Genomic DNA, 10,787 nt, shown 5'->3' on the forward strand with positions numbered 1-10,787 from the left:
CATTCACTGCAGTAGTAGTACTATTTGAGTAAAAGCCTCTAACAAACCAGATGCAAACCTGCTGCAGGATGTCCTTCAGGGCAACACACAAACCAGAGCCAGTTTGCAGAGGTTCAGGTCCAGTTTGCTGCAGAAAACGAGAGCAAGTTGGGCCTAGCGGGAAATGCATGACACAAACCAAACATTTTCTGCCAACCGTGGGTTTTGGTGTGTTTTTTGCAGGTGATGGCTGTGCTGCTCTTCCCTGTGCAGTTGCTGGCAGTGGCTGTCACCATTTACCTAGAGCTGGTGAGTTCTGCTCAAGGTGGTGCCTACTATGGAATCAAGCAGCTGCCACCCCAGGTGCCCCAGTACCAACCTCTTGGACAACAAGTACCTCACATGCCACTGGGCAAAGAAGGCATTCCAATGCAGCACATGGGCAAGGAGGTGCCCCATATGCAGTACGGGAAAGAGTACCCCCATCTGCCTCAGTACATGAAGGAGGTCCCACAGATGCCTCTACTTGGCAAGGACATGGCTCCCAAGAAAGAGAAAGGTAGGCTCAACACACACCTTGCCACCCCTGCATAGTCCTGCCTGGTGCCCCCAGCACTTTTTGACCCAGGAGGACAGAAAATGGAAAGCAGGCTGCTGCAGGCTGGACACAGCACTCAGGTGCCCCAAGGGCTTGGCCAGGTTAGTACCTAGGCATAGGTGGACTGCAGCATTTGGCCATGGGGTCACCATATCAAGGCCACAATCATCCTCCAGGCTGCAGCACAGCCTCTGAGAATCCCTACTTTTGACTAGCCTCTATCAGCCGAGGCTGCCCCCAGATTTGTTTAGGTGTTTGTTTGAGGCAAGGAGTTTTGCAGAAGAGGTTTGCAGAAAAAACACATACAATTGCTCTCCTGACCCTGCAGTCCTCTTGCTGTAGGTTATTTGTGGGTGTAATGGAGCCATTACTGCACATGTTTGCATGTCCAAGTGCTTTCAGTATTCAGAAATGGAAGCTTAGACAGTATTAGGATATTTAGGAAAGCAACCAAAAGAAGGGCAACCAGGGACAGCCAGTGTCATAAAACCCTTGTGAGGACAGCAAGTGTCTGTGCATCTTCAGACAAGGTGGTTAACTCTCTGTTTTACTGAGGGTTCAGCATAACCACAGCCTCCACTGGCTTCAGAAGGAAATGGAAGATTTGAGGGTTTTTTGGGAGTGTCTGAACAAGCACGACTGACGACTGGCTGTAGTAAAACCAACCCATCATGTGAGCAAAGGCTTTCTACGTGCGTAAAACACAACATGTGCAGGGCAGGAGGGTTTCTGCTTCCCAAAGAACAGTTAATGCTCTTGTTCTGAAACCTTATCCCTTCACTTCCCCAAACCTCTCACTTCTTGATCCATTTTAGAGCCAGAAAGAAGCAGACTTTCCACTTAACCCAAAAAGCCTGCAGCTTGAAAAGCAACCAGCCCCAGCACAAGCACTCCCACACGGCAGCTCCCTCACCCTGACCTGCAATGCTAAGTGGTCACATACACAAAAATGTGGGTTTGGACAATAAAAATATTTCATGAAGTGTTTAGAAGAGCTCTAACTAGATGTGGCTATGCCAAAAACCTGTGGGAGCTTAGCAACGCTGGGTATGACTGTAGGTTCCCAGTAATATCTTCATGGGAACCGAAGCCTTGGTGGAAATGCAGTCATACCTACTTCTTACTAATACAATTCTTTAGAACTGATCTTGCTAGTGTAAGCACCTCCCATAAAGGGACTTTTATGCCAGAACTCCTCTTACAGCACAAGAGCACCAAGCAGCCTCTGTGACCTGCAAAACCTCTTAAAAATAGATTAATTTACAGCAATATGGGTCAAAAACCAGATTTTGCTGCTTAAGATTGTAGAGGTAGAAATCACTAGTAAAGTGTAAATGGCTTTTGTATGACAAAAATTAAGCAAATATAATGCAAAATAATTACCTTATGGAAAAAGGAACACACGGAAGCACAGAATGCCAGGTTGGAAGGATCATCTGGTCCAAACTGTCTAGGTAATAGTAGAGTTTAAATGAGATGGCTCAGCACGTTGTCAAGCCGTCTTAAAACTGTCCAATATAGGGGAATCCACTGCTTCCCTTGGGAGATGATTCCAATGTCTAATTGTTCCCATAGTGAAAAATTTTCTTCTGGAGTCCAAGCAGAATCTCACCAGGAGTAACTTGTACCCATTACCCCTTGTATTTTCCACGTGACTCCTCGTGAAAACAGTCTCCATACAGCTGATAGCCACTCCTGATGTACATAGTAATAAGGTCTACACTAAGCCTCCTCCTCTCATGGCTGAACAGATCCAGTTCTCTCAGCCTTTCTTCATATGGCAGGCCTTATTATCCTCTGATCATTCTTGTGGCCCATGCAATTCTGGAGTGTACAAAACAGGAGGAACATCTTCTTCATTCCAAATACCACCCTGTAACTCACTGGCCAGCTCTGCCTCCCCACCTGCCACAAAACCGTGAGGCATCATAACAAGCGTATTCAAAGCAAAACTGTTTCTCAAAGGATGCAACTGCCAACACCTTTTATCCCTCCCCCTTCCCTTTTCTTTTTTCTTCTCTTTTCTCCTTGACCCAGAAATACCCATGCGCAGTCTGAGGGGTGAGCAAGGTCCCCCCGGTGAGCCTGGACCAAGAGGGCCACCGGGGCCACCAGGATTACCAGGTCACGGTGTGCCAGGAGCCAAAGGAAAACCAGGGCCGCAAGGATATCCAGGAATCGGGAAGCCGGGTTTGCCTGGGATGCCAGGGAAACCAGGGGTCATGGGGCCCCCAGGGCCGAGAGGGGAGATGGGGCCAAAGGGGGAGATTGGGCCCATGGGAATACCTGGGCCACAAGGACCACCAGGGCCTCATGGGCTTCCCGGCATAGGGAAAGCAGGTGCCCCGGGGCTGCAGGGACAACCAGGGCCAAAAGGGGAGCCTGGCATGAAGGGCCCCCCGGGAGTCCCTGGGATCCCAGGCCCAAAAGGGGAGAAGGGCGTCGGGATCCCAGGTTTACCAGGGCTGAAGGGTCCACCTGGGCTGCCTGGCCCCCCTGGTCCCATAGGGCTGCCAGGGGTTGGCAAGCCAGGCATGGTTGGCTTCCCTGGCCCGCAGGGACCTCTGGGCAAACCCGGACCCCCAGGAGAGCTAGGGCTGCAGGGGCCCCCGGGGGCTCCTGGGATCCAAGGCCCTCCCGGCCTGCCCGGAGTAGGCAAACCCGGCCAGGATGGGGTCCCCGGCCAGCCAGGCTTCCCAGGAGGGAAAGGGGAGCAAGGCCTTCCAGGCCCCCCGGGGCCCCCTGGCATGCCCGGAGTTGGGAAGCCAGGCTTCCCTGGGCCCAAAGGTGAACGTGGCATGGGTGGTTTGCCAGGGCCCTTAGGACCAAAGGGGGAGAAGGGACATGCAGGGCCACCTGGCATTGGGGGGCCACCAGGGGAGCCAGGCCAGCCAGGACTGCCAGGCATCATGGGCCCCCCAGGGGCCGCTGGCTTTCCAGGACCTAAAGGAGAAGGTGGTGCCGTGGGGCCACCAGGACCAGTGGGCCCCAAGGGCGAACCCGGCCTGCAGGGGTTCCCAGGGAAGCCAGGCTTTCCTGGGGAAGTGGGCGCCCCTGGGCTGCGGGGGCTGCCAGGTCCCACAGGACCCAAAGGAGAAGCCGGCCACAAAGGCTTGCCTGGGCTGCCAGGTGTCCCAGGGCTCATGGGGCCCAAAGGTGAGCCAGGGCTCCCTGGTGCCCAGGGGCTTCAGGGCCCCTCAGGCATCCCCGGCATTGCAGGGCCCAGTGGTCCCATCGGGCCCCCGGGGCTGCCAGGAGCAAAGGGAGAGCCTGGCCTGCCTGGACCCCCTGGCTTCCCTGGCATGGGCAAACCTGGCGCTGCAGGGCTGCAGGGACCTCCAGGGAAGCCTGGTGCACTCGGTCCCCCTGGCCAGCCAGGCCTTCAGGGGCCACCTGGACCCCCTGGGCCCCCAGGTCCCCCGGTCATCATCCCACCAACTCCACCAGCCGTAGGACAGTACCTGCCTGAGGTGGGGCCAGGCATAGATGGCCTCAAGCCCCCCTATGGCTACAAGGGCAAGAAAGGCAAGGCTGGTGGTGTCGTCTATGAGATGCCTGCATTCACAGCCGAGCTCCTCACTCCTTTTCCCCGGGTTGGGGTGCCTGTGAAGTTTGACAAGCTCCTCTACAATGGCCGGCAGAACTACAACCCCCAGACAGGGATCTTCACCTGCGAGATCCCTGGTATCTACTACTTCGCTTACCACGTCCACTGTAAAGGAGCCAGTGTCTGGGTGGCATTGTTCAAGAACAACGAGCCCTTGATGTACACCTACGATGAGTACAAGAAGGGCTTCCTTGACCAGGCTTCGGGCAGCGCTGTTGTCCAGCTGATGCACGGAGACAAGGTTTACGTTCAGATGCCATCCGAGCAGGCGGCAGGACTCTATGCCGGGCAGTACGTTCATTCGTCCTTTTCAGGATATTTATTGTATCCCATGTAAAACAAAATCCAGGCACACACACAAAAACCCAACAACTTCCTTCTCCGCTTCAAACTTCTATACCATGAAAGATGCATTTTTATGACTGTTTTGGGCCATCTTGTACAAAAAAATACAAATACAAGGTTTAACATTATGCACAGCTACTTATGGAAAAAAAAATTAAATGGTGTGGTAAACATCTCTGAAGATGTTTATCATGTTCACAAACAGTTGTTTTGCACCCAAGGGGGGCACGTTAGCTGTAATGATATATTTCTGTGATGCCATGCTTACTTAATTTCATTCACAATTCAGTGCTAAGGTTCAAATCAGTGTACATCACTCACTCCTGCTGCATAGTTGACTGTTGCATTAATCATAGTTATGAAATTAAAAACAGTGATTTAAACCCAAGTAGGTCTGTCTCAAATTCTATGGAAAAAAAAATCGAGTGGCACTTTTTTTGTTGATTTTTTTTGACAGCAGGTCTGCCTGACAAGCAAAGGTTCTCTTAGCTGGAGACCTTTATTTCCTTTCCCTCCATATAAAATATCCCTGCAGGGTTTGTTTCCTGAACAACTTATTTATAATGAAAAGGAATACTGATGGTGTAACTGTTCCCCACAAGTCTTTTCCAGCAGTCACTGGACCCAGAACACCACCACTGACTCCAGCAGGTGCTGGGTTCTCCTCCAAATGCCACAGCACTCAAAAAGCCTCCATTTTGCATTTGCCTGGTTGAAGCAGATGAGGTAGAGGAGACACAAAAATGAAGGGTTCCCCATTTGCTTTGTGCCACCTGATCAAGACATTTTGGCCAATGCATGGCAATACTGCAGGGCAGCATAAACTCACTGGGATTTCTGTGCTTGTGCCAAGGACCAGCATCTGTTTGCTTGTCAGGAAAGATGCCAATTCTGCCACTCAGTGAAAATTAAATCAGTTTCCTCTTCAATGACTAGGCAAAGCAGATATAGCTCTGTTTGCTAATTAGCTAATTTGTTGTCTGAGATCAACTGGTAACTTTGTCAGCAATACCAGTAACGCAGATTTATCCGAGAACTTTGTTTCATGTAAAAGCTGATTTCTAATCTTATTTATATGTTACCAGTTGTCAAGGAGAACCTGCAGGCCTCCATCTTTTCTGTACACGAGGAAAGCAACTTTCCTGCAAGAGCTGTGAGCTCATCAATGGTGCTAATCTCACCTCCTACTCCTTTCCCAAGGGCAGTGTACTTTGCTGTGGTTCCCTGTACAGTGCTGCACATCACACACTGTTAATGCTAGTTGAGTTAAACACTCATCACTTTTTCAATGCCTTTAGCTAACGCTACCGCTTTTGATTCAAAAAATGAACTAGGTTTTTCATGCAGAACTAAGATTGGATTTAACTGGCATTACCATTATTTAAATGCAGAGTTTAATGCAGTCTAACATTGACTTAAGGACTTCAGTCATATAACGTGGTGCTTTATCTCAGAAATTTTATGGAACGGTGGCAGGAACAGACAGATAGTTCACCAGGCACTGGTGATTTTGGCGTGTTCCCAGAATATATGAGATATGTCAAAAGCAAATAATTTTGTATTTAAAATTTTTGTACTGATTTGAAAAAGAAATATCTTATTAAATATCTTTTAAAAATATTTAAAATCCTGTCTTCATTCAGCAGAACTGTTAGAAGCAACATTCAAGCCACTGAATTTTAGACTACAAAGACTCTCTGACACCATTGACAGCCTGACATGAAGAAAAAGAAGATCCTATTTTTAGTTACCTTCTACTGGCAAAACCTGCCCTAAACGGCTGGGGGGGACATGCCATCCCAGCATTGCCAGGGGAAGTTTAGACTGCATATTAGGAAAAATTTCTTTACTGAAAGACTGGTGAGGCATTGGAACAGGCTCCCAGGGAGGTGGTGGAGTCACCAACTTGGGAGGTGTTCAAGAAGCATCTATATGTGGCACTTCAGGATATAGTTTAGTGGTCATGGTAGCTGGGTTATGGTTGGACTTGATTACCTTAAAGGTCTTTTCTAACCTTAATGATTCTTTGATTCTGTGGGAGGGTGGGGACTGAACTGAGGGCTCCAGCAGGCAGCAGTTCAGCACCAGCCAACATGGGAGTGCAGCTTTAAAAAAAGGCACAGGGGCAGTGTGGACAGCCACAGAAGCAGGCATCACAGAGGTGTGCTGTCAGGGATTTGTGCTCACCAAAAGCCAGAGCTGGCTGCCCAGACTGGGAGATGCACACCACACCCCTGCCCTGGCTTTACCTCTGATTTGCAGACAGTTTTCCCATTCCTCCCCCTCTCCATTTCCTCACCTATAACAAAAACCTAGTGTGAAGGTGGCAAAATGTTTGTCACCGATCTATATCACTACTCAACTATGGCTCCAGTGTGGAGAGTAAGTTAGAACCCACAATGTAGCTCCCCCATGGAGTCTCACCTCAAAGACTGGCATTTCCTCCAAGCTGGTGAACTCCTGAACTGTCAATACTAAACTGAATGCATCAGATACCTTCCACTGAATGTTGCTGAACTCTTCTGTAAGGCAATAATTCTCTAAATATCCCTCAGACTCCCTGAAGTCGCTGGCTAAGCTGCTCTCCACTCCTCAGCATCTCATTTTTACTGCACAAAGAGAAGAAAACAAACATGAGCAAACTATCACAATTGCTGTCCTTCTCCTATTTAAAGTCTTTCAACACACATAATCTTCTTAGTTAAAGTTTATCTTGTATTTTAGCATTCCTCTGAAAGTCTGCAATAAGTGAAGGGTCTAGAGAAAAAGTCTTATGGAGAAGCAGCTGACAGAGCTGCAACTGTTTAGTGTGAAGGAGGCTGAGGGGAGACCATTGCTCTCTACAGCCACCTGAAAGGAGGCTGGAGTCAGACTCTCCTCCCCAGTATCAGGTGATAGGAAATGGCCTGAAATTGTGCCAGGGAAGGTTTAGGTTAGATATTAAGAAATAATTTACTGAAAGTGGTCAGGCATTTGATTAGATTGCCCAGGAAGGTGGTGGAGGAGTCATCCATGGAGGTGTTCAAGAAACATGTGGACGTGGCACCTGGGCCATGGTTAATGGTTGGACTTGATGATCTAAGAAGTCTTTTCCAAATCAAACAATTCTATGATTCTATAAGACAGTCAAAAATACAAATCCATGAAAAATTAAAATCGGGAGGATGATTGCTCTTGAGCTCACCCACAAAAACTATGTCCCTGCTTTTACTAAGCCTGGTGTAAGATCAACTGCAGTACAGCTCAGCCTACTGAGGTTCAAGCATTTTCAGCTCTCTGCTCTACTAAGCAGGAAAGTTTGTTCTGAAACTTGACACCGTCGCTGACAGGGCTGTGTGTACTTGACACACCATTACCATGAATAATGGGGCTGGGCATACTCAACACATCCACACACACACAGCACTGACCTTGCAGAAAGAAACCCGAGGGCAACGTCTTTTAACACAGTTTTTATTCACAGGAAAATAATCTTTTTCCATTCGTAGCGTTTCAAAATGCTACTCGGAACAACTGTAAGGATTGTCTTCCAAATACAGCTGGCACTTTAAAGGCATATAAAACTTAAGACAAATGGCAAATAAAATAAGTATTTACCGATACCAACAACAAATGTTGAGCTTCATACGTTCTTAAAGAAAACCCAACCAACCAACCAAAAAAAAAAAAAAAAAAAATCAGACTCCATTTAAAAGTTAAGGTATTTATACTACCTCTCAGGGCATTTTAAAAAGGAAAGTGTGGCATAGGAAACAAAAGGGACCATCCATTAAGTATGAAACACCAGAGTTGTGATTCTTTATTATTATCACCAATACAGCCACTGGCAATGTCATTTAGTTGTATCTTTTAGGCACTCTCAGATCCATATTTAGTGCAATAGTTTGTGACCTTCCTCCTTCAGTTGTATCTCTTCCTTAATTATTACAGCAGAGGGAAAAATACTTTCCTGACTGAAAACAAACAGAAACACCCCTAAATGTCTGAGCCAAGCAGAGCTTTCAGCTAACACATGTCACCCCACCTGTGGTCTGTGTGCTTGGGTCTTTCTGAGGGTGCAGCATTTTGAAGGGGGTGGCATATAAAATGCAGGAGCACCTTGACTGTCAGATGCTGCTGCCCTGAAATTCAGCAGGCTGCTGGAACAAGGGATGAAACCATCTGACTTTGTAATTCATACAGGAAGAAAAAGAGCACAGAAGTGTGAGAAAAATATCCCTGGGAGTGCTGCTTAATTTCAAAAACAAGTCTGTCATACAAATGCCAAGGATTATTAAGAAGAAATAAAAGGGAGTAGCCAATAAGTGCTTGCAGACACCACATTAAATGCATTGAGAATACCAAATGTGTTATTTAAATAAATAGGGAGACCAAAAAAAGCTGATATGGGGAAAAAAAGAAGTTAAAAAAATTAAAAAGGAGTCTATTTTAAGCAAGAAGATTTTGGGGGACACCATTTGTTTTCCATTAAGCCTTTTTTGCAGTTATTTTGTTTGGATTCTAACTACAGCAAAACCACCTCACTGTCCTTAAAAAAATAAGAAAAGGCAGAAAACCTCCTAGGAAAATTAGGAGAAAGAAATCAGATTATCAGGACGAGTATCTCTGGAGAGGAAATAAAGGAAAGAAAAATAAAGACATCTCCTAAAAAGCAAAGGTAAGGACCCACCTCCTGTCACTAAGGACAGGGATGGAGAGGCAGAGGGAAGCAGCCTGCACCATCACAAGAACCAGGCACTGTGAAGAGAGGGCAAATTCAAAAGCTCTCCAGCTCTCCTGGACACAATCCTCATGGCCAACATACTGTTACAACTTACATGGACCTGGCTGGATCTGCAGTGGCAGCCTGTGGGAGAGCTGGGGGCACCGGGCTCTAGGATCGACTCTGGGTTTTGAGGGGGAAGAGGCAGCACTCTGCTTCTGCCTGGCTCTGCAGTGAGATCTGCCAAAGATCCCCCATGCAAAGAGAGCTCAGACAGCATCACCAGCTTTGCAAACAGCCTTACCTCAGCATTTTTCCACATGGAATTGCTGTTGTCAGTAGTTTAAAACACTGCAGCTCTGGGGATGCAGGGTCACAGACAAGCCTTTAATTAACTGAAGTAGTAATGAGAAAAATGCCAGTAAAAGGAAAGACAGCAGTGTCACTGTTTCCTGAAGCAGGCTCCACCTGTTGGCATTCAGATTTTGAAACAAAGATCTCCTCAGAGCCTCAGAAATGTAGATGCTTGAAAAATAAAGGGGGAAACAAAAAATAAAAAAGCCCCAAAAGGCAGGGGAGATGGGACCCAGAGAACTGGGTAAGAGTCCTTCTGCCACCTAGTAAAGTAATTCTCCTTTCCCCTGTCTCCACCACCACAGTCACCTGCTCCAGTGCCCCAGGACCTCCTGCACACCCTTCTCCATGTTCTTGCCCACCACTCTGCACATGGCTGGACAAGGGGCAACTTCCTGCAGCAGCTGGGCCCAAGGGACACACATCCAGCTAGCAGGACACCATGGCACAGTTTGTCCCTTGCTGAGGTCATGTCTGGGTCCTTCCCCACCTCCACCACAGATTTTTATGGTATCTGGAGTTATTTCAGATATGTGTGATTTGCTTGAAACACCAAATCTTTGGAGTCACTAGATGAAAACACAAGCCTCTTCCCCTTAAGCTGTGGCTCCGCTCCAAAAATCACACCACCCTCACCAATTCCCAAACAGCAGAGCCAGGGAGCTAAAGATGGAGATGAGAACTACAGGAAGCTTGGTTTTCTTAAATATCTACTGTACTCAGCAAGAGGGAAAAGAAAGATGACTCTTTGGTCACTTCAATGCTTATTCCTCTACAGTGCGACAGCAAAGAAATTGTGTTCAGTGCTCTCATAATCCTCAGCTTCTGAACACACAAACACTGTGCTCTTGGCCTGCTAGAGTTTTGCATTCATATTGGAATTGTTTCCACTGCTCCTAAATGTATAAAACTCTATATATACATTTTATTAAAAAGCAGCAAAGGTTTTTTCTACCAACTTGAAAGATTGTTGTTTTTCTGAGTGGACTTTTGTGCTTTCTTTAGGTGTGATTGATCAAGATACCCACAAGATCTCCAAGCAAATCTATCACAATTTAAAAAATTAACATAAATATACACACCCTATGAGAGAACTGGAACATCACATTACTTGTTCTTCTCTGACAGCTGTCAAGGGCATTCCCAGACAGATTTAAGTTAATCAGCAGGCTTACCTGAGACAAACTGATACAGGAAACAAA

At 47.2% G+C, this 10,787-nt stretch overlaps 1 protein-coding gene across 1 annotated transcript; it reads left to right on the top strand.

Moving 5' to 3' along the window:
* Positions 1-225: 225 nt before the first annotated feature.
* COL8A1 (collagen type VIII alpha 1 chain) lies at positions 226-4,521 on the top strand. Its single transcript, XM_054384726.1, has 2 exons — positions 226-538; positions 2,615-4,521. The coding sequence occupies exons 1-2, from the start codon at positions 226-228 to the stop codon at positions 4,519-4,521; spliced, it is 2,220 nt and encodes a 739-aa protein (XP_054240701.1).
* The last annotated feature ends 6,266 nt before the right edge of the window (positions 4,522-10,787 follow it).

The sequence above is a fragment of the Indicator indicator genome, chromosome 1, assembly GCF_027791375.1.
Source record: "Indicator indicator isolate 239-I01 chromosome 1, UM_Iind_1.1, whole genome shotgun sequence".
Classification (NCBI taxonomy): Eukaryota; Metazoa; Chordata; class Aves; order Piciformes; family Indicatoridae; genus Indicator; species Indicator indicator.

Coding starts and splice junctions, on each gene's coding strand:
- COL8A1 (XM_054384726.1), top strand. CDS start 226: ATGGCTGTGCTGCTCTTCCCTGTGCAGTTGCTGGCAGTGGCTGTCACC. Junction 539..2,614: donor GGCTCCCAAGAAAGAGAAAG/GTAGGCTCAACA, acceptor TCCTTGACCCAG/AAATACCCATGCGCAGTCTG.